We start from the raw sequence: 23,477 nt of genomic DNA, 5'->3' as shown, positions 1-23,477 counted from the left end.
CCTACACTGGCTTTCGGTCACCCAAAGAATCTCCCTCAAATCTTTGTCACTCCCACATGACCGCAAGGAGCAGCCCAAAGACACTGCCTACTATTACCTGGGTTCAAGCTTGAGAAAGCAGGGGGCTGTAGCTTCCCAGTGCTCGACACCAGGCTACTGCACATTCTTTATCATTCTTTGTTGTATGTTTTTGCTGTGCTGGCAGAATTCTTGGTTACCATTTCCAGAACGCTCATGGTGCTTCCTAGTTTCTCAGTTTGTCAAAATACTTATCATTAGGTTTAGTAGTGAATAGACAAATGAAAAGATGCAGCAAATCTAAATTGCATGTGGCATTACTCAGTCAGGAATTCAACAGTTAGGACATTCTTCGCACCATAAATGGTGCTTTTTCAAGGCTTAGGCAAGGACCTAGTCAGGAGACAGTTAGATCCTCAGACCAGAGTTATATAGTAGCTTAGAGCCAAGAGGCTGTATTTTGTCAGCAATATTTACAAACCCAAGAGAAAGTCCATTTGAAAAAAGATTCTGGGACCCCAACCAGGGTCTGATCATGTCTTTGCCTTGAAAAGCACCATGTATGGTCTAAAAACAATGTGTTGTTGCAAAAGGCTCTTTTTTTTATAAAGCAAAAGATGATTTATTTAATCATAACATAAATATGGCCCTTGCAAAATCTGCTATGTGTGAATCGTTATTCTTCCTACTTGTTTTACTGGTGGTAGTTTAATTCCAGATTGCATACATCAAGCTGCAGCAGGTCCATCAAAGATTAGTCAGTGATCTTAGTACTGTGCAGGCATGATCTTCCTTAATACTGGTATCCCACAACATGGATTGATGTTTGCCTCCCTGGCATCTTGAACTCTGATGTCCACCATGACTGCATCTTTCATTGCAGGCATTGTTGCTCCATTGAAAATACAGCATTTCCAATGACAAATATTGCTGTGACTGGAAGAAAGAACATCCTTCCTCCATATCATTAAAAAAGAAAATAAACTGCAGCTACCACCAATGATTTAGGTGAGGACTCTCCCACCACAGAGTATAGTTATTTGTCTCCTACCCAATCTCATGACCAAACACCCCAATCTTATTTATCCAATGTCAACATGTTTACTTATGTAATTAAACCAAGCAGGGAAGTTGGATCCAGATGTTAAAACCTGATCACACCAATTACCTAAATAACCTCTTTGCAAAAAGCACAGGCAAGAGGACAAAACAAAGCTAGACGTATATCATTAATGTAAGTTTCTCTAGACGAACCACATCTGAGATCCCAAAAGTTTGTCGTACATTTGATAAATAAAGTTGGAAGGTATTAGCTTACACCTATTTTGCAGCAACACCAAATGTGAAAGCATCATACATTAATTAGGCATCCACATCTACATATTTTTCCGTCATTATTTACCTAAATACACCATTGCATCCACACTACGATCCCCAGATACCGCTGCGTGACAGCCATGACATGTACTGATGCCCTCCGCTAGATCAACTGACAAACATGTTACCCAGTCCCTTCTTACATGCCAACGGAACATTCCTCCGTGTCAGAGGGCCTTGGATGGGTTGCTTCAGGTCCTTGTTGACAGCAATAAAAGCAGTGAGTGATGAAATGACCCCAGATTGAAGACTGGTTTCCAAGATTTTCTTCTTTACTTCATCAGACATGCTGCCATCCCTTTGGTCTATATTCCTCAGCACGCTTTTTGCTGCTAAGCGGTGAACTGTAAGGCTGGAATGAGACAAAAAGCAGGTCAGGCTAACCTGTGAAAACTGGCAATGTATCAAGTACTGCAGGGATTGGAAATGCCCTCCCCTATAAGTTAGGGGCTGACAGGCAAAAAAGAAGAATAGCTCAACAGTAAGTCTGCTTGAAATCTCTTGCTGGCAAATATGGTATTGGAATGAAGGAAATACTTTGATCTGTAAATCAAAGGCAGAAGAACGCTGTGGTGTTATCTTGAAAATGTATTTGTCAATCTGAATTTCATAAGGTTGTACACAAGCATACATTATTTGATTACGCTTAACATGTAAAGGTATGCCAAAAAAGAAGAAATTAAAAAGAAATGGTGTTCTAGCACAGTCTTAACTGCATGTACAAAAATACATTTTAAAAAACAAGGCTTCTCATTCATGTGCACATTGTTTTTTTACATAGCCATCATACTCTTTAGTGCACCCCGCCAGTGCTGGACCTTTGGTGATTCAAGGAATTCCTGATTTCTAGCTTGCGTGGTAGTGTAATAAACAAATAAGATCCCTCACCAAAATGTTTCATTGGATAATCTAGATCTTCTAGTTCTCCGTTGACACATTCTCTGTCACTTGCTCCTGGTTGGCACAAAGTGAATACAAGAGTGGTTGTAAGATGGAATATCCAGCAATTAATTTCTGGAAAGTTCCTTCAAACTGAAGCATTAATGATTCCTAAATCCTCAGTTTCCTACAGAGCATAATATAGTTTATTTTTCAAGAAATATTGAGTTCTCTTTAAACGTGAAAGCATTGAAGATTTATGGAGCCATTTGTAATTCGTCCTTCAGTCATCTTTATTTCATTGGATAATTTAACCCGTATTAATTTATTGATTAAACCATCTCATTTAATTATTGACTTGAATCAGTTGACCGACATCTGCCTGGATGAAGAATGAGGTGAGAAGATTAAAGCCTGATGTTCCCGAGATTAGATCCTAGTTCTCTGAAAATAAATAGTCTCTAGATAATGCGGTTGTTCAGGTTTTATCATTTTAGAAAATTCAGGGAAGTAAAGCAATGCCTCATTAACCAGACCGTTCCAAATTGTCAGATTTTCATTATAGTTTGGACCTTGTTTGAAGAATTACAGGCAGAAAAAAGGAATCATTGGGTTACTAAATATGGAAGACAGTTGTATAATTTAACATCCATTTCAAATAAAGTATTTAAGGATGTTAGGCAACATTTTTCTAGAAGAGTGAAGATGTCACATTTAGCGACACCCCTCCATCAGGAATTAAGGTACCTATGGAGGGGGATAGGTGACCACAAACTAGGTGATATGCTGCCTCCACCCCACAGCTTATTTAACAATGACCCTCTCTATATTTCTTTTAATGGAGCTCCTCACTTCTGGTTCTTCGGGCCAGGGGGCGAGGTACAAACAGACAGGAAGTGTAGACTCAGGATATTCGATGAAAGCCCCAAACAGGCTGTAAGAACCCTTTTCCCACAACATCAATGTCCTGCAAGGACTCCCTTTTGTTCCTACAATGGAATCCTGATTCTGGTTTCTGGGGAACCAGGGGCGAGATACACCCAGTCAAAAAGAAAATTCACCCAGCATTCGGGGGTCAGGCAAATATAAAACATTTATGTTCTAAACCCACACTGGAAACACTCAGGAGAAAGGGAAGTAAGCAGGTCACAAATTCTAAAGTGCCCAGGCTTAAAGCCTTCTTCCTGTAAAGCCAGAAAGGAAAATAGGTAGCTCACCAAACAAACATTAAAAAAATGGCAGATGTCCTAGATGGCGACTAGTGATTTAAGAGCATGCTCCCGAAGTTTAGAACTATAAAGCCTCAATTCTAATCAGACCGCTGCAGAGAACCGCATAACCACCAAAGCCAATCCGGGAGAGGATACCGGACATATTGTTAGGCAAGATTTGGAGCAGTACCCTTTGGGTACACTACAACAATCTTGTCCTCCTGGCAATAGGAACCCAACCTTTGGTATAAGTCTGTACTAAACAGGTTGGTAGTGTGGCTGAGCAGTGAGGCTTATCTCAAGAGGGGTCAATGTGAGCAGTAGGGTGGTTACACAGAGATTCACAGTGACAAGTATCCAAATAAGCACTATACTCAAAGTTTCTTGATTAAACAATGATTAATTTAACAGTCAGCCTGAATAAGCCTTCTTCAGGAGGGACAATATATAAGTAACACACAAATACACTCCAAAATACACACTCAGTTTCTCTAAATCAGCAAATACCCATTGGGGATGGCACGCAGACACTTCCTACACCCTTAGGTGACCTAAATAGTTAGGACACTGTGGACATTAATATACCACTGGTGCATTTAGAACAATACCGAAAAGCATGGCAAAGAAAAGGGCTATAGAATAAAACAAGAGATCACACAATTATTCTGAAGCAGGTATGTACTTTTGAACCCCCAATGCAAAGTAAGCTAACCCCTTCCTGGAAGGAAAGGTAAACACAATGGGCCTCATTCCGAGGCTGGCGCTATCCATGGAGTAAATAGCACCATGGTAAGCAACCATGGAGCTATTTACTCCATGGAAATCCGGCATGGTGAATGGAGTAATTACCGGTCCATTCCAAGGTTGGAGGGACCGGTAATTCCCCATTCACCATACCAGTTCCCCATCCCCATTCCTGCCCCCATAGGGCTCAATGGGAATGGGGAAGGAGTAAATTACGGCACCGTAAATTACGGTGCCGTAATTTTCTCCAAGGTCCCTTTGCGGGTTGGATTTTTAACGCCTGCTAAAAGCAGGCGTTAAATGCCAACCCGCAAAAGGGAACTCGGAATATGGTGGTAAGTGTTAACGGTCACCGTTGCCATTAACGGTGACCGTTAACCCTTATCTCCAGCCTCGGAATGAGGCCCAATGTCAGAGGAAAGAAGAGTTATTCAGGGAGCCAGGCCAACCAATGTCAATTGAGCAAAAGTCTAGATGAGCTGAAGCACTTCTTGTAGGCAAGGAAAAGTCTTGCACAATGTTTTAGAAGTCTTTGTAGAAAAAGTAGAATCAATGTAGGGCCACAAGCTGCGAGGCTTGTGAGAGGTAGAAGATGCAAGCAACTCTCAGAAGCAACCAAGACAAGCCTCAACTGAGATCAAGTAAGGCTACAACAACAAGAGGTAAATCCTCTCAAACTTTACAGTACCTTTGGTTAGAAGATGTGGTTCCAGCTAGCTTCTGTTCCTATGCAGCTCTGCATATCCTTTTGTTCCTGGTCCTCAGTCGAAAGGACAAGAGTGAGGACGTCTGGGGACTCCTGCACTGCAATGGGACGGTCAGGGGCACTTCACGGTTTCAGCTCTTTGCGTCTCAGCAAATAGCATCACTGCGGTCTCACAGATACCATTCTGGACTTCCCTCGCACCTGGGGTCCAGCACTCTGTTGTGGTGGCTCAGGCTTGGTCAGTACTGCTTCAAGGGAGTCCGAGGAACTTCCTTCAGCATGGGTCCGTCTTAAAAGTGATGCACTCCGTTTGGTGTTCCTCTCCCTGACACTTCGGTTCCAGCAGCAGCAGCAGCGGAAGTACAGCCAGCTCCGAGAGGATGTCCAAACGAGTTCACTTTGGAGTTGATTGGTCCCACCAATTAAAGGGGAGAAGTCATCCTTGCAGGGCTTCTCTAGTCTAAACGAATTTGGAGCTTCAGCACAGCAGCAGGGCTTCACTGGGCAGACCAACGGCCCAGGAGTTGCAGCAGGCATCTTAGTCAAGTTCTTCTTCGGATTCCTTCGTCCAGTGGTCGACTCTGCCTTCCAAGCCAAAAAGCCTTTCCTTTTATGCAGGTTTCTCCCATTCATTCCACCTGTCGATCACACAGCAGGGTGGCTGTCCTTGCCGGACAGCCAGCCGGCCAATCACCTTTGGGTGCATGCCTGTAACCAAGGGGATTAAGCATATGGAGTTTCGGGCACCTCCCTCACTTCCTGCCCCTGCCAGACATACTGGAGCCAGAGGCAGGCTTCACTTGTGAATCCTGCCAAAAACAAAACGCGCAAAGGGACCAAACCTGGTTTGGCACGCAGAGTAAATCTCAAGAAGGACCATTCCGACAAGAAATGGCAAAAAAAGAAGACCGGGCCATTTTGATAAAATGGGCACCCATGGGTGCTTTACCAAGGCTGCAATTGCAGCCCACGGTGAAAACAATGGTAGTAAAAAGTAAACCACTGCCACCCGCCATTAATTGTAGGAAGGGTAACATAACATTGTTACATGAGAAACTAGACAAACGGGATACTAAGTAACCCCTCCAGCACCCTATTGTAAGATAGTGTGTGCTGTGTCTACACAGTTACAAAATGTAAGTAAAGTCAATTTCACTTCACTGCTCTTGGAAACATTAGTTTGTCCAAGTGAAGGTATTTAAACCTTTGGGAAATCTAAGAGACTTCCCTGTGCCACTGCAATGAAGGTGCTGTGTGTCACAATGTAAAGATAATGCCTATGGAATTTGCCAGACTCCAAAGCCACAAATCACAGAAAAATACATGAGAGAGTGGGGAAAAGATCTCACTCTCTCCAGGTTAAAAATGTAAAAGTCCTGGAGTCCAGCAAGAGTGCTGGGGGTCTCTAAGGTAGAGAGGAATTAGCACATTTCTGAGAATTCTCCCCAACTGTTATGCATTATAAAAGAGGGTCTATTAGCTTAGTCTATGATAAGGAAGCAGGAGTGCAGACATCCATTTTTTTTTTTTTTTTTTTTTTTTTTAAATAGATTTTTATTGATTTTTCACCACAAACAACAATACAAACCAAACAGCAGTGCAATAAACATTATTCCAATAAACATTTAACCATTAGTGCGCACTACTCCCCTGATCCCTCCCCCCTCGCGAGCCATTTTCCATGTCTTGTTCCGCTTCTGTAGCACATGAGCGAGCATCGTCATCATCTGGATCTCCCAAAACCCCTGTCCCGAATATGCAGGATATCAATGTCTTCCATGCCATCAAAGAGCCCAGTTCCTCCTCCCAAGACATACAACTCGCCTCTTGCCACACCGCTGTCTCAGCCTCCGCCCATTTCTGTAGGTCATTCCACCACACCTCAACCCGTGGCTTGCTACATTTTTTCCAGCCCATGGCTATTCGTCGTTTGGCCAGCACATACGCTAAGTCTTTCAGTTTGCTTACATGTTTCTGCTGCCGAGGTCTGGGAAACCCACCCAGAAGGCATGCCCAGGCGGTGTCTATGGCAAACGTGACCCCTCTCTCTCTCAGCTTGCGCGCCGCCTCCCTCCAGAACCCCTCAATCACTGGGCACGCCCAAAACATATGCGTCATGTCCGCATTTTCCTCGCCGCATTTGGGGCACGCCTGTCTGCCTGCATTCCGAAATTTGGATATCCTCAGAGGGGTCATGTACGCTCTATGCGTGATGTACAGTTGTATTTGCTGCAGTCTGGCATTTCGAGACACTTTCCTGTGGTACCCCAAAGCCCGTTCCCACATCCCATCTCCCATTTCGATCCCCACCTCACTCTCCCATTCCAATCGTAAGCATGTCAGTTCCTTCCCAACTTTCAACATCACCATCTCATACAGCCTAGAAATTTCATGTCCTCCTTCCGTTGTATCATATATCCCCGCCATCGTAACCTCCGATTCATCTGCCATGATATTCTCAGGCCACAGTTCCCGAATTTTCTTCCCCAATCTGTGGTATGTAACATATTGGCCTTCGTGCAATCCAATCTCCTCGCTAAGTTCCACAAACCCCTTAATAGCACCCTCCTGCCACACATCGCCCAATGTCACCAACCCCACCGATTCCCAGTAAGTCCTAATAATCTCCCTCAGCTGTCCATCCACCCCCGCCAGGGCAACCAGTGGAATTTGCGGAGAACACGGAAGTGGGTCACCCATCATTGTACATGCCCGTCTCCACACCTTCCACCCCAGCTTCACCATCGCCGGGTACCTTCTCGTGACAGCCTCGGGCAACCAAATGACCTCCTTCAAGAAAAATGGGGCACAATCTTGCCCGAATAGTCTGAGTTCTGGGGTCTCTTCGTCGGACAGCCATTTAGACACAAACTGTAGTTGGCTCGCTATGTAATACGCCTCAAAGTTTGGGAGTTTGACTCCCCCTTTTTCATGAAAGTTCTGTAACTTCCAGAGCGCTACTCTATTACGAGTACCATGCCACAGAAACTCTCTGCAAACCCCATTTATTTTAGCGAAAAAACCCCTAGGGATCATGTATGGGATGTTGCTAAAGTAATGTAGCAGCCTAGGCAGAACTACCATCTTGATCATCGCCCCACGCCCCATCATCGCTAGGGGCAACCTCTGCCAAAAGCTCATACATGTGCGTATCTTCTCAACAGCCATCTCTGTATTATGCTTGTATTCTTCCTCAACCGTGTGGTAGATATCTATTCCCAGGTAACGGAATGTATTGACTGACCAGGGCACCTGGAGCACCGGCAACCGCTCCGTGGGAACACCCCTATAACAGCCCAGCGGGAAGATGTACGATTTCTGGGGGTTGACCGCTATGCCCGACAACCTCGCATATCTCCCCATCACGTCCAGGATATATTGTAAATTCTCCTCCGGATGACTCAAGTACAATAACAAGTCGTCCGCATACAGGGATATCAGCTGGTTTTCTCCCCCCACCTCAATGCCCACGCTATCATACTGCTGCCGCAAGTACAGTGCCAGAGGCTCCAGGGCCAGGATGTACAACATCGGGGACCAAGGACACCCCTGTCTAGTGCCTCTACTAAGCTGCCATCTCTCGGATATAATCATGCCCGTCCGCACTCTAGCCAGCGGAGCGCTGTACAGCAGCTCCGCCCATCTAATATATCCTGGTCCCAGTCCGTATTCTCTCAAGGCCGCCAGCAGCCACTTCCAATTAACCGAGTCGAAGGCTTTAACAGCGTCCAACGACACTATCACCATTTCCCCATCACTGTCAGATCCCATTTCAATCACCCGGTGGAGTCGTCTATGGTTTTGGGCAATGTTTCTCCCCGGGACATATCCCGTTTGGTCTGGGTGTACCAGTTTGCCTATCACCCTTCGCAGTCTGTTGGCCAGGACAGCCGTTAGTATTTTGCTGTCCTGATTCAGCATAGATATTGGTCTGTACGACCCACAACTATGCCCGGGTTTATTAGGCTTAGGGAGCGGTATAATAGTCGCTTCCCTGAGCGATTCCGGCAACCTCCCCTTCTCGAACGCCTCATTAAGCATATCAAGCATCGGGGGGAGTACTTCCGCTCCAAAAGTTTTATAAAATTCACTGGGCAGGCCGTCCGTTCCTGGGGTCTTGCTAGTGGGTAGCTGCCGGACGACCGCCTCCAACTCCTCTAGTGTTATTGGGGCATCTAGTTCCTCTCTCTCCTCCGTGCTCAACCTGGGCAGCCCGATATCTTGCAGGGTCTCCAACATTTCCTCCCGGTCGCCGCCACCCGGATCCCCGTACAATGCTTTGTAGTAATTTACGAATTCCTCATTGACACCCTCCTGGGTATCTATCTGCTCCCCATCCTCTCTAATTATTGTCCTAATCGGGGGCCTCGGGGTTTCTCTTTTATATAACCATGCCAAAAGACGACCCGTTTTATCTCCTCCCGCATGTTGCCTTTCAATATACTTTTTGTAATTTAGATTACAGAGCCTCCCCCAATGTTCTGTACACTGCTGCTGCAGTTTAAGCACCAGTTCGTCATCTATATGCTCGCTCTTCAGCACCTTTTCCAGCTCTCTCTCCGCCTTCTGTAAATCGACCAGGGCCCCATTCTGCAAACCTTTCGATTTAGCAATCGCCACCCCGCGTACCACAACCTTAAAGGCCTCCCACAGAGTTCCCGCCGAGTCAACGCTGCCAGTGTTGGTATCGAAATAGCTAACTATTTCCTCCCGCATGTCTTCCCTAAAGGCCTGGTCTTTAAGCGCCTCTGCGCGCAGGCGCCACGTCGGGATCCGCGCTCTGGGGCGGCCATATTGCCATCCCACCACCATAGGCGAGTGGTCCGAGAGGACCCTCGCTCTATATTCCGCACTAGACACGTCCCCCAAGACGTCCGACGTGGCAAAAATATAGTCTAGCCTAGTGTGCAACCGCTGCGGGGCCGAGTAATGCGAGTACTGTCTCTCAGTGGGGTGCTTAGTCCTCCACACGTCATCGAGCTCAAAGTCCCGCAGCAGTGTCCGCAGCACCCGGGCCGCCGGGGCGGGCCTAATCACCTTATCGTCGGATCTATCCATCCCCGGGTCCAACACACAGTTAAAATCCCCTCCCCAGAACACCACACTCCCCACACACCAACTCAAGTTGGCACTCATGGTCCGGAAGTACTCTGCCGTGCCCTGGTTCGGGGCATACGTGTTCACTACACACATCTCTCTGTTCTCGACTACTCCTCTCACCATAGCCAGACGACCCTCAGTATCCACACGTTCCTGCTGCAGTTGAAACGGGACATGTGGCGCCACCCAGATCAGCACGCCTCTAGCATAAGCTGAGTACGCGGATCCTACCACCGTTCCCCCCCACTTTTTCTTCACCAGCTCTAATTTGTCTCGGGTCAAATGCGTCTCTTGCAGTAATGCGACGTCTATCTTTTGTCGCCTCAAGTACAACATAACTTTGTTCCGTTTAAGGTAGCTATTGAGGCCCCTGACGTTCCATGTTAACAATTTAAGCTCCCCCATGATGTACTAATATCTTGCACTCTCCCCCCCGACCATCCCTGTTCGTTCATGCTATCCAGAAGTCTCATCCAAAATCTTCCCTCAGGGCTCGCGATCCCATTCAAACCTCCCAACACTATGTACACCCCAACTGCCCCCACACCCCCCCTTCCCCCTGCCCATCCCCTCCCCCCCAACTCCCTCCCCAACTGTTGCCCAGCTCCATCCCGGGAACTCAGGCCCCCCCACATCTAGTTCCGGCTGTTACACACAGAGCCCAGTAGGGTAAAGTCGCCCTAGCGGCCACTTAACTAAGAAATACTAAACGGGGGTGAATGGACCAGCCCCGAAAGGCTCCCATGTATGACAACAATTACAGTGCAAACAGTGCATTTAACATCCAGTTCCAGGCCCGACCTCCCCAGGCCATAGGAATAACTATAATCAAGTCCCATAGTCTCCGGCAACACCCTCTCTCGTCGTAGAGCACTTATCTCTCATTGCCACCTTCATCCGCCCGGACCTCCGACTCCTGGGGGCTGCCCTGCATGTCCAGCCAACCCATGGCTTCCTCCGGTGACTCAAAAAACAGGGATCTATTATTGTGGATCACCTTTAATTTGGCCGGGTAGAGGAGCATATATTTCTTCCCTGCCTCTCTCAATCTTCTCTTGACCGCCCCGAAGTTCATCCGACTCCTCTGCACCATCATGGTATAGTCTGGGTAGGCCGTTATAGTGGCCTCCCCCCTTTTGATGGTTCCTCCTTTACGAAAATGCTCTAAGATCCTTTCCCGGTCACGGTAGTTAAGGATTTTGGCTATGATTGGCCTGGGCGGACCGCCCGGTGGAGGCCTCCTAGCCAATGCTCTATGTGCTCGCTCCACCGCAAAACCCTGCGACAGCGCACCCCCGGTGATCTCTTGGAGCAACATATTTTCAATGAAGTCTGTGGGGTTATGACCCTCCAATCCTTCCGGGATGCCCACAACACGGATATTGTTCCTTCGGGCGCGCCCCTCCGCTTCTTCGGCCCTGTTCTCCAAGTTGCGTACTTTCTGTTCCAAAATATGCAGATCGGCCTTGTGTGAGGCGCAATCTGCCGTATTGGCGCTGCCCTCCTTTTCTAGACTCTCTGTGCGCTCCGAAAGGGCCTTCACATCCTGTCGAAGTAGGTTCACCTCCTCCCGAACTTCTCCGACTTTGAGGTCGAGCGCAGTTTTCAGGTCCGCCACCACCATTTCAAGCTTGGCCTCCCAAGCGCTTTTCAAGTCCGCCTTCAGTTCAGCAAGAGCAGCCAGCACATCCTGATTTGGGCTAGCCGCGGCCATGGGTGGTTTCTCCTTGGTCCGAGCACTCTCTGGGCCCGTCGGTGTCTTGGTAAACTCGTCCAATGTAGGCTGTTTTGCTCTCTGTCTGACGGCCTTGTTCGCCATTCCACAGCCGCTGTAAGCCGTGGGCCCGTACACGCGACCCCGTCGTAGGATCAGCCACTATCCGAGTATCCCTCAAAGGTCAGGGCCAAAGCACGTAGTCCGTTGCACCAGTCAGCTCAGGCGGGTCCTAGTGCCGACCGCCGACCGTCGCCGACCGTTTCCCAGGCCCGCGTTAGGTCATCGGTGCCCACAGAGACGCGCTGACGCTCTCCCAAAGGCTTATCTGTATCTTCACGGCCTGCACCGCCCACGTCGCCGCCGATCACCGCAAGGGTGTTCCTTTCAGCGCGTTTGTGTCCCCTCCATTGTCCGGTGTGGCCGCCATTTTCACTCCGTCCGGTCCGCGACTCCAGGAACTTCGATGGCATTTATCTACCGTTGCCGGGCTTGTGGAGGTTTCAGCTCTTCCATAGTTGTGCAGCTCATATTCATGGACAGGTACTCTCGTTTCTGGCCCGCGGGAGTTAGTGCCAATGCACTATTGCACAGGATAAATGTAGGATCTCCGGGAGCTCTCCCAAGAGCGCGTCCTCTCACATGGCTTCCAAGCCACGCCCCCTGGAGTGCAGACATCCATAATGAGCAAGGCCAGGTGGAGTACAATAATCAGAAGTGTCAGAGGCTTGAAGAAAGGGCATAGACCAAGGCACCATAACCAATATATGGAAATAAAGGCACCCTATCCTGTACAAGAGAAATAACTAAATGAGCCAGCCCCAGGAAGACAACCAGATCCTGAAAGAGAAACTACCCCAGGGGCCGAACTAGATGTTGGGAAAGAGACAAGGGGAGATCAAGAGCCCCAGACAGAAATCTGAAAGCTTGCTGGGGAATAGATCACAAGCACTATCTAAGCAATATATCATCTTCACACTGAATCTGTTGGTTGTCTCCATGATCAGCGGTCTGGCTTCAGAGCTGCCAGAAGCACAGAAACTGCTCTCCTGAACATCCGTGAAGACCTGCTCTCCAATCTTGACTTTAACACCCCCTATGTTCTCATCTTACTTGATCTCTCTTCTGCCTTCGACATGGTCAACCATGCCATCCTGCTCAACAGTATCCGTGATAACCTGGGGATCGCCAGTCTGGCCCTGGCGTGGCTGACCTCTTTTCTCTCTGATCGACCCTCCCAGGTTCAACTTGGTTCCTTCATCTCCTCTATCTCTATCTTTGGTGTTCCCCAGGGGTCTATCCTCTCTGCCTGGCTGTTCAACCAATACCTGGCACTTCTTGCCCACCGCATTGCTGCGCTCTGCCCCAACTTCCAGTGCTGTGCGGATGACACTCAGCTCATTTTCAGGCTTCCCTCAGCCACCTCTTCTCCCTCTCTCATCTCCGACTGTCTCTCCGCCATCCAGGAGTGGTGTGCCGCCAACGATCTCTGCCTTAATGCCAGTAAGACCGAGATTCTCCTCATAGGCACACCCACATCCTCCTTTCCTGTCACTCTCTGGCTGGCCTCTCTTGGCCCTCCTCCTGCACCCACATGTGAGGCTAAAACCCTCAGGGTCATCTTCGACTCCACACTCTCCTTCTCTCCTCACATCTCCAACGTCTCTAAGAAGTCACACTACCAGCTGCACCTCCTCACAGGTATTCTTCCTTTCCTCTCCTTTCCCCAAAAGCTCACTGTCTCCAGAGCTTTGGTTCTCTCTAGGCTGGACTAATGCAGCAGCCTCTTTCTAAACCTGCCTGCGTCTACTCTGTGCCCTCTGCAACACATCCAGAACAGGACTGCAAGACTTGTCCTTGGCCTCAAGCCCAGGGATCGTAGCTCTCTAGGACTGAAATCTCTGCACTGTCTCCCAGTGGCTGCGAGGATTAAGTTCAAAACCCTCTGCATTGTCCACAAGGCATTCTGGGGCCTGGGGCCTGAATACCTTCAACTCTCTCTTCCTAAATATCTTCCTTCTCAAGCTATTCGATTATCCGCCACCAACTGGTCAGTCGTTTCTTCAAGCAACAAGTTGGTGGTAGATCTATCTCTTCGGCTGGGGTCTCCCTCTGGAACAGCCTCCCTGCCCCCTTGAAACTTGAGGAGAACCATCTCCGGTTCCGGAAGCACCTCAAAAATTCTCTTTTCTTCTGCTTTTATTCCTCCTCTCCCCTGCTGATTTCCTGGCTGAAACTGAAACTGCACTGGTTACCTGGCCACCCTCTGATCTCGGGCCCAGGTCCCCTCCCCCACCAGTCACACACCTGCACTGCCTTCCTGGCATTCCCCACACTTGGGGACTGTTTCTGTATCCCTACAGGCCCCCTACCAGCACTTGAAACCTGATGCCAGCACTTACCCTTCACCCCTGCACTTGCCACCTGCTGGTCGTACTTTACTTATTGTTATTTATTCAATTTTTCCATGTACTGCACTGCCCTCCCCCACACTTTTGCCCTTCCCTCTTTCCATGCACTTGAGCGATCTGAATGACACCTGGCCTAGTATGATCATTGTCCGTCTTCCCTCTGTTTCTCTTCCCTTGCCTCGTCGCGCCTTGAAACAATTGTGTATAGGCACGTTATAAATGCCTTATCATATCAAATCATTATATCACTGGTATAGACATACCTGTACAAGTGTGAGAGGAAGCATGAGAAAGGGAGAGATAGAGAAAAAGTGATTGAGAATAAGGAAGTGAGAGACCGCAAAAGCCAGAGAAAGTGAGAGACGGAGATTGATTTCTGGAAAATCGAGCGAGAGAACAGCAAATTCAGCAAGAAAACAGGAAATGAAGTGAGAGCACAAAATGAAGTGAGTGTGTGACATAGATTGTGTGCTGTTGCGCTGTTGCTTGATTTCACTCCCTCTCTCGATTTTGCGCTCTTCCTCGATTACCAGTTTTCTCGCTCAATTTCTGTCTCTCTTGGTTGAGTGAGAAAAGAGGAAATCGGCTGAGAAAATGGGAAACCGAGCGAGTGAAAAAGAGCCTGAAATTGAAAGAGTGTGTGAAAACGAGAAAGAAAGAGTGCAAAATTGAGCGTGAGAGAGCATGAAATCCAGCAAAGAAAGTGTGCAAAAGTGAGTGAGAGTACACAAAAGCGAGCGAGAGCATGCCAGAGTGAAAGGGTGCAAGCAAGCAAAAGAGAACAAGAGTGTGCCAAAGTGCAAGAGACAGAGCACGAGAGCACACGCAAGTGAGCAAGAGCCTGTTCTATGTGATAATCTCAAATATTAAAGGCTGCACACAAAAAAAGACTGATTTTATTCGTCTGATTTGGTACAGCCTTTAATATTCAAAATACATCAATTTGCCCCCCCCCTGAAATTGTGAGTTTCACCCCACCAAAACCCCACCTCCCATACAAATACTCATCCTCACACTCAGACACAAATCTTTCCCCGGCCCCAGCCTCACTTACAAATACACACAGACACGCACACATGCAGACACACTCCTACTCCCCAGACCCCTCCCCACTACAAATACTGTCCCCTATCATACACACAAGCACGCAAACACTAACCTTTTTTACAGTCTTCCCCTGCCTGTCCCGGTCAGCCCCTGTGCGCTCTCGTGTGGTTGGGGCGTGACAGACGATTTACAAAGACCGCTCTGAGCCTTCCCAGAGCGGTCTTTCTAAATCAGTCTTTTTTATTTTGGAAAAAATGAAAAAGACCATTTAACTTAATACCAAATGAGCCAGGGCGAGTACACGAGCAAAAACAAGCAAGAGCATGTAAAAGACAGCGTAAGCGAGCATACGAAAGCAAGCAAGGGAACACAAAAGCATACAAACAGCAAGCAAGCAAAGGTTAGAGGGCATGAAAGCAGGAGAACGATTGAGCCATAGAGAGAGAATGAGGGAACAAAAGCACAAAAGCAAGAGAGCTATAGCTCAAAAGCGAAAGCGCGAGAGCACAAAAGCAAGAGCGCAAAAGCACGAGAACGAGAGCACAAAAGTGAGAAAGGTTGAAACTAATTTAATATATATTTGGGTAATCCACATTTCTTCTATTGCAGTTGCAATTAGGTCCCTGGATAGATCTAATGGTTTGATTAAGGGAGCCAGATGCCTTCCTGATCTACTGGATGATTCACCTGGGGGGTAAGGGGTGGATCCCTGGCCACCCACAATTAATCCTAAACGAGGGGCTGTCCCTGCAACACATAAATGACACTAGCCCATTAAGGGAAACCCAAGAAGACTAATTCAGAAACGGTCCTCTGTTCCACCAAGGCAGGCCAAAAAGGAGAAGATCTCGTGCAAACATAAATTCCATAAAAACCTGTATATAGTTATTACCTTAATTAGAGAGAGAGAGAGAAAGAGAGACAGACAGGCGTTCGGCTTCTCAGCAAATGCTGAAGGCCAGTGCACATGGGCAAGTGGAATAAATCCAAGCTGTAATCCACCTGCCTTGCCATTTAACCAGTGTTAAGATGGATTTCTGAACTCCTACCTGGAGGGGCAAAGGTTCAGAAGGCCAGCCTAGTTTCCTGGAACAGGGTAACCTCTGGACAAGCCAGACCAATCTGGGTAGCGATTGCGGCGGTTAAGACTAAGTCTCAAGAGGGGTGAGGGTGACTGAAAGACTTCAATGAGCACACAAAGCAAGGACACTTACAAATTACTCCCGACAGGTGTTATATTAGAAATATAGACACATTTATTACAAGGCCTTTGTAACATCGACCATAGCAAAGAATCACAATAACACTAAAGTAAACCAACACATCACAATCAATACAATATATATACAAGACTGCGGGGTCTAAAGAGTTAGGAGCACGTAATATGTAGACCACCTAGATGGGGAGGAAAACAGGCAGTGCAAGTAATCATTAGACCCAGTTCGACATCAGAAATACACCTAACTAGGTGGAAGTCTGAGCCCTACGAAGAGAGGAGCCTTTTTATATTATTTTTTTTAAAGTTTTATTATTTTATTCAACCAAACAACAAAATAAACCAAACATGCAGTGTAACTTATGACAATTCAATTAAGCACGTTTTACAATTTAAACATTGCTCTCCCAGTCCCACCCCCCTTCATGAGCCTGTTTGGTCCGCGCATTCAATATCTGCTCCGTGAGGCAGGGTTTCACTGCCCTCGGATCCTGCTGGATCCAATACTACCCCAAACATTTCAGCTATCAATAATTTCCATGCCATGAGGGAGCCCATTTCTTCATCCCCACTCATGTTACTAGTATCTTGCCACACCATTGTTTCAGCCTCTGCCCATTTCTGTAGGTCTTTCCACCAGACCTCCACTCGTGGCTTATGGCACGTCGTCCATCCCATTGCAATCCTTCGTTTTGCGAGCACATATGCCAAATCTTTCAACTTCCCCACATGTTTAAGTTTTCACGCTCTGGGATACCCTCCCAACAAGCAGGCCCAGGCCGTGTCTTATCACGAGCGTGACCCCCTTTCCCACTAGCTTTTGTGCCACTTCGCCCCAGAAGCATCCAATTACCGGGCACGACCAAAACATGTGTATCATGTCGGCATTCTCCTCATCACACTTAGGGCACGCCTGGCGCCCAACATTTCGGAACTTTGATATTCTCAGGGGGGTCATGTATGCCCTGTGCGTTATATATAGCTATATTTGCTTGAACCTGCCATTTCTTGACACCTTTTTGTGATATCCCAAAGCACGTTCCCATATCCCATCTTCCATCGGGACTCCCATCTCAGTTTCCCATTCCAACCTCAAATGTACCAAGTCCTTTCCAGCCTTAGTCGTCAACATCTCATACAATCTAGAGACCTCATGCCCGCCCTCCGATATATCATATATTGCCCCAACAGTAGCATTCGGCTCCATCGCCAAAATAGATTCAGGCCACATGCTTCGAATCTTTTGCACTATTACATGATATGTAACATATTGGCCTATATGTAATCCCGCTTCTTCCCCCATTCCTTCAAAATCCGTAATAATCCCATCTTGCCATGTCCCCCAACGTAACCAGTCCCACTGATTCCCAGTAGGTTCTAATAATTACCCTCAGCTGCTTATCTCCCTTGGCCAGTGCAACCAACGGTATCTGCGGGGCACATGGAAAAGGGTCCCCCATTATCCTGCAAGCTTGACGCCACATGCTCCACCCCAACAACATCATTCCAGGGCACTCCCTCATTTCTGAGTTAACCAACCAGATCATTTCCTGCAAGTAAAAAGGAGTACAGTTCTGCCCAAACAACCTATGTTCAGGGGTCTCCTCATCAGAGAGCCACTTTGCCACATATTGCAGCTGCGCCGCTACATAGTAAGCCTCAAAGTTAGGCAGTTTAATGCTTATTCGTAGAAGTTCTGCAGCTTCCGTAATGCAACTCTATTCCGGGTACCATGCCACAAACAGTCCCTGCACATGCTATTCAACTTAACAAAAAACCTCTTAGGTATCATATATGGAATATTGCTAAAATAATGTAAATGACTAGGCAGGACCACCATTTTAAGCATTGCACATCGGCCCATCATTGCCAAGGGCAACCTTTCCCAAAACCTCATGCATTTCCCAATTTTCTCGATGGCTATTTCAGTATTATACTTATGTTCCTCCTTTGCCGTGTGATACACGTCTATCCCGAGGTAGCAGAAGGAGCCCAACGCCCACGGTATCTGTAGCACCGGCAACCTTTCTACACGGATTCCCACATAGCTACCCAGCGGAAATATGACAGATTTCTGGGGGTTCACCGCTATGCCGGACAGCCTGGCATACCTCTCCAGCACCTCCAAAACATATTGGAGATTTTCTTCCGGGTATTTCAGATATAGTAGCAAATCATCCGCATACAATGATATTAAGTGTCGTTCCCCTCCCACCTCAATACCTATCGGGTCATATTGTTGCCTGAAGTATATTGCTAAGGGCTCCAGGGCTAAAATGTAAAGCATCGGGGACCAGGGGCACCCCTGCCTAGTACCTATGCTAAGCTGCCATCTCTCTGATATGACTGAACCGGTTCGAACTCTGGCCAACGGCTCACTGTATAGCATCTTAGCCCATTTAATATAACACGGCCCTACTCCATATCCACCCAGGGCCGTCAACAACCATGGCCATTTAACAGAGTCGAAGGCTTTAACTGCATCTAATGACGCAATTGCCATTTAGGCTTCACTGCTGCACCCCCATTCGACCACTCGGTGGAGTCGCCTATGGTTGTGAGTTATGTTCCTACTTGGGACATAGCCCGTTTGGTCTGGGTGAATTAATTTGCCAATTACTCTCCGCATTCTGTTTGCCAGGACAGCTGTCAATATCTTACTGTCCTTGTTCAGCATCAACAAGGGTCTGTAGGAGCCACAACTGTGTCTTGGTTTATTGGGCTTGGGGAGCGGTATTATGATCGCCTCCCTTAGCGATTCCGACAACCGTCCCACCTCAAACGCCTCGTTAAGCATGTCTAGCATGGGGGGGAGCACTTCCTCTCCATACACTTTATAAAATTCACTGGGGAACCCATCTTCTCCTGGAGTTTTGCTAGTGGGTAACTGCCTCACAACCTCTTTCAGTTCCTCCAGAGTAATCGGTGCATCCAGCTCCTCTCTCTCTTCGTCACTTATCTTGGGCAGACCTATATCTTCTAGTGTTTCTTTGATCTCCTCTTGGCTGCCCCCTCTTCATCTTCATATAGCACCTTGTAGTATTCCGCAAATTCCCTATTTACACTCTCTTGGGTATCTACCGTCACACCATCTTCATTGGTTACAATCCGAATTGGGGATCTAGGGGTTTCGCTCTTATACAACCATGCCAGAAGCCGGCCCTTTTTATCTCCTTCTGCATGCTGCCTCTCTATATACTTTTTATAATTGAGGTTACAGAGCCTATCCCAATATTCTGCGCACTGCTGCTGTAATTTGAGTACTACCTCTGTGTCAGCCCCGCCCCCTTCCAACACCCTTTCCAGCTCGATCTCTGCTTCCTGCAGATCAGCTAGAACCCCACCCTGCAATCCTTTTGACTTAGCAATGGCAACCCCACGCATCACCACCTTAAAGGCTTCCCATAAAGTGCCCGCAGACTTCACGCTACCGGTATTTGCTTAGAAATAAGCAATAATCTCATCCCTTATGTCCTCTCTAAAGACCGGATTTTTAAGCGCCTCCGCCCGGAGGCGCCACGTAGGTATCTGCGCCCTCAGGGGGCAATATTGCCATCCAAGGACCAGGGGCGAGTGATCCGAGAGGACTTGCGCTTTATATTCTATATAGACACACTCTGTGACTACTTCCGGAGTGGCAAAGACATAATCAAGCCTCGTATGCAGCTGGTGCAGAGCCGAGTAGTGTGAGTATTGTCTCTCATCAGGGTGTTTTGCTCTCCACACGTCTACCAAGCCAAAATCCGCTAGCAGTGTCTGCAATACTTTAGCCGCTGGGGTGGTCCTGTCGGTCCTATCATCCGATCTGTCCAACCTAGGATTCAGCACACAATTAAAATCCCCGCCCCGGATCACCGCACTACCCACACACGCACTAAGCTTAGTGCACAACGTTCTGAAGTATGCCGTTGCATTTTGGTTAGGGGCATACGTGTTCACAATGCATACTTCTTTGTTCTCTATCAGCCCCCTCAGTATGACCAATCTCCCATCCGCATCCACCACTTCCTTAATTAGCTTAAATGGGACATGCGGCGCAACCCAGACAAGCACTCCCCTAGCATAAGCAGAGTATGATGAACCCGCCACAATCCCCCTCCATTTCCTTTTCACCAACTCCACTTTCTCTCGCGTCAGATGTGTTTCCTGTAGCAGCGCGACATCTATCTTCTGCCTCCTCAAATACAGCATGACCTTATTCCGCTTCAAGTAACTGTTAAGGCCTCTAACATTCCACGTTAGTATCTTAAGACCCCCATGGCTCGTCAATGGTTCCCCCTCCTCCTTCCAATCAGCTCTCCCACCCACACAAAACAGATTCCCAATCCCAGTCATTCCACAAAGGCTCATGTTTAAACCTAAACACCCCAAGCTCCCCATAACCAAAAAAACCCCAAACTCCTCCTCCCCTTCCCTCCCCCCTCCCGTCCCTTCCCCAACAACACTCCCCTCAACTGTTGCCTAGCTCCATCCCTGGATCTCAGGCTCCCCTGCATCTAGCACTTTCCGGCTCTCGCATGTACTCGTAGCTCCGCAGGGCGAGGCCGCACTAAAGGCCAACCTACTACTACTACAACTATAATTGGGGGGAATAGGGTGCATTCGCCCTGCCGCTCCCATTTTCCCTACGGGTTAACTACACATTGCAACACAATTTGCACCCATATGCATGCTACTATATTCCAGTCCTTCAAATACGTTACAGTCCACAGTGTCCCATCAAAATATCAACCGCAACCGGCCACAGCCACCTTTCTAATCCACATCAAGCACCCCCAAAATGCGCAATTTACGCCTAAGCAATACCTATACAGTGTCCCAGTCACTTATCGTGTCCATCTGGGGCCGCCTCTGTATCTCGGTCCGGGTAACCCTGCAGATCCAGCCATGTCGTTGCTTGCTCCGGGGTATCAAAAAAACCATTTTGCTCTTATGCACCACCTTCAATTTCGCAGGATACAACAGCATATACTTCATTCCCGCCACGCGCAGCCTCCTTTTGATCGCCACATAGCAGTACCGCTGCCTCTGAACCAACATTGTGCAGTCCGGGTACGCCGTGATGGTGCTTGAGGCCCTCTCAATAGTTCCACCTTTACTCTACTATCTTCTCACGATCCTTATAGTTCAATATTTTGGCGATTATTGCCCGGGGAGGGGCCCCTGTTCATGGCTTTCACATAAGGGCTCTGTGTGCGCGCTCCACTGCAAATCCCTGCGAAAGTTTTTCGGCCCCTATTTCTTGTAAGAGTAGGTTCTCTATATAGTCTGTCGGGTCTTGTCCTTCCTCTCCCTCAGGCAGGCCCACCACACGGATATTGTTCCTCCTCGCACGCCCTTCCGCCTCCTCCGCACGAGAGTCCAGATTGGCAACTTGTTGTTTAAGGACATGAATCTCTTTTGCGTGGTCAGTGCCAGTTTCCGTGTTGGCCTTCACTGCAATTTCTAGACTGCTCGTTCGTTCCGCCAGCCCCCTAACATCTTGCCTCAGCAGGGTAAGGTCTATGCCCACTGTGTCTATTTTGGCCTCCAGGGAAGTGTGCAGATCTGACAGTGCTATCCCCCATGAGTTTTTAAGCTCCGTAATGGCCGCCAGTATATGATGATTTCCAGTCACTGCTGCACCCTCCGCCACTGTTGTGAGGTCCCTGTGCGTGCTGACCGCAGGAGACTGCTGCGTTTTGGCAAAAATGTCAATCGTGGCTTGTTTGTTCCTATTCTTATTCACAACCCCTCTCGCCGCCATCTTGTGGCCTTTCTTGCACTCTCGAACTCGCCCAAGCTTGGGTGTATCAGGTATGCTCTTCAGTGTCAGCTCGGCGCCAACGTGCCTCTTGCAGGGCAAATGTTATGAGTGAGCCCCTTCTTTAGTTTGCGCCTTGCAAGCCTGAACTCAGATTGGGTAGTGCCCTCCCATATATATGGAGTCCTTGCGTGTCCTGCAGGTCATCCTTTCTTATCATGCTCCCACCTGACTCCAGATTCCACGCAGTCAGCCAATCCTTTGCAGTGCCCTCATGCATCCGAATTCTCCGTACACTTCACGTAGTCCAATATATTTTCCCTTTGGGCATGTATCCTCCACCCTTATCACATGCAGGCCACTGACAACCATGTACCTCAATGTATCCGCTTCGTGTTGCTCCTGCGCCTTCGTTACAGTTAGTAAGGAAAATGTCTCCCATAAACCTTATGCAGCAGCTCGAGGCGCCATCCAAAGCTCCTGCACAGTTTTAAATAAAGCCAGGCCACAGGAAGTCCTGGTGTGTTCCTGTGGGCCCCGTTATAAAATATTCTTTCACCACCTCATGGGCTCTGGAGCGCCTCGCCCGCTTTTACCATGCGCTTATTAGCAGACTCTGCTGCCGGAGGCAGCTCAGGCGGGCGCTTCCAACGTTACATTCAGCGGCCCCTCTCGCCGTACTTCACCCCGTGAGGAGCGCTTCAGCGTGTTGTTGCTCCGGAGCGCACTCCACCTCCAAGCCGAGTCTCCTGCTCTCGGACCGAATTCGCCCCACGCAGTGCACACAACGGGCGTGCGGCTCACGTAGGCAGGGGATGCCCGGCTCCACGTGCCTGTCCCACGAGCGCGGCTGTTTCTGGACACTCCGGGGGCGGTCCGTCTTTGTTGCAGTCCGTGTCCAGGGCCGACGGTGCACCGCGCGAACCCGCAGCTCAACAGGCAGAGGTCTCGTCGTGTCGCCGCTCTCTTCCTTCTCTATAGCACAACGGCTGCCACTTTCATTTTGCTGCTCCAGTACAGTTTCGATTCCTTTGTTCGCCTGCTATTTTGGGGAAACATTGTATCCGCTGCAGCTGGCTGCGTCAGACGATTCCCTTGAATTGCAGCTCGGTCCTTACTCGATCTCAGCGCAGTACACAGCGCTCAAGTTCCCATGCGTATGTTGCCTTTCATGGACTTGATAACACATTTTAGAAGGTAGTTATTGTCGGATCATTCGCTGGATCCCACAGAGCTGCACCAGATGCACGTTCTACACCATGGCTGCTTAAGCCACGCCCCCCACGAAGAGAGGAGCCTTATGCTCAAAAG

At 48.3% G+C, this 23,477-nt stretch overlaps 1 protein-coding gene across 3 annotated transcripts in view; it reads right to left on the bottom strand.

Moving 5' to 3' along the window:
* Positions 1-23,477, bottom strand: part of LOC138528751 (von Willebrand factor A domain-containing protein 5A-like) — an 880,743-nt gene that overhangs the window by 201,737 nt on the left and 655,529 nt on the right. For all 3 annotated transcript variants that reach the window (XM_069640621.1, XM_069640622.1, XM_069640620.1), the window contains exon 14: positions 1,539-1,747. In XM_069640621.1, the coding sequence (XP_069496722.1) occupies positions 1,539-1,747 (209 nt within the window). The remainder of the gene's footprint in view (positions 1-1,538; positions 1,748-23,477) is intronic.

Source organism: Ambystoma mexicanum, chromosome 7q, assembly GCF_040938575.1.
Source record: "Ambystoma mexicanum isolate Mex_15411 chromosome 7q, UKY_AmexF1_1, whole genome shotgun sequence".
NCBI classification, from domain to species: domain Eukaryota; kingdom Metazoa; phylum Chordata; class Amphibia; order Caudata; family Ambystomatidae; genus Ambystoma; species Ambystoma mexicanum.
This window is presented reverse-complemented; position numbering and strand designations above follow the sequence as displayed.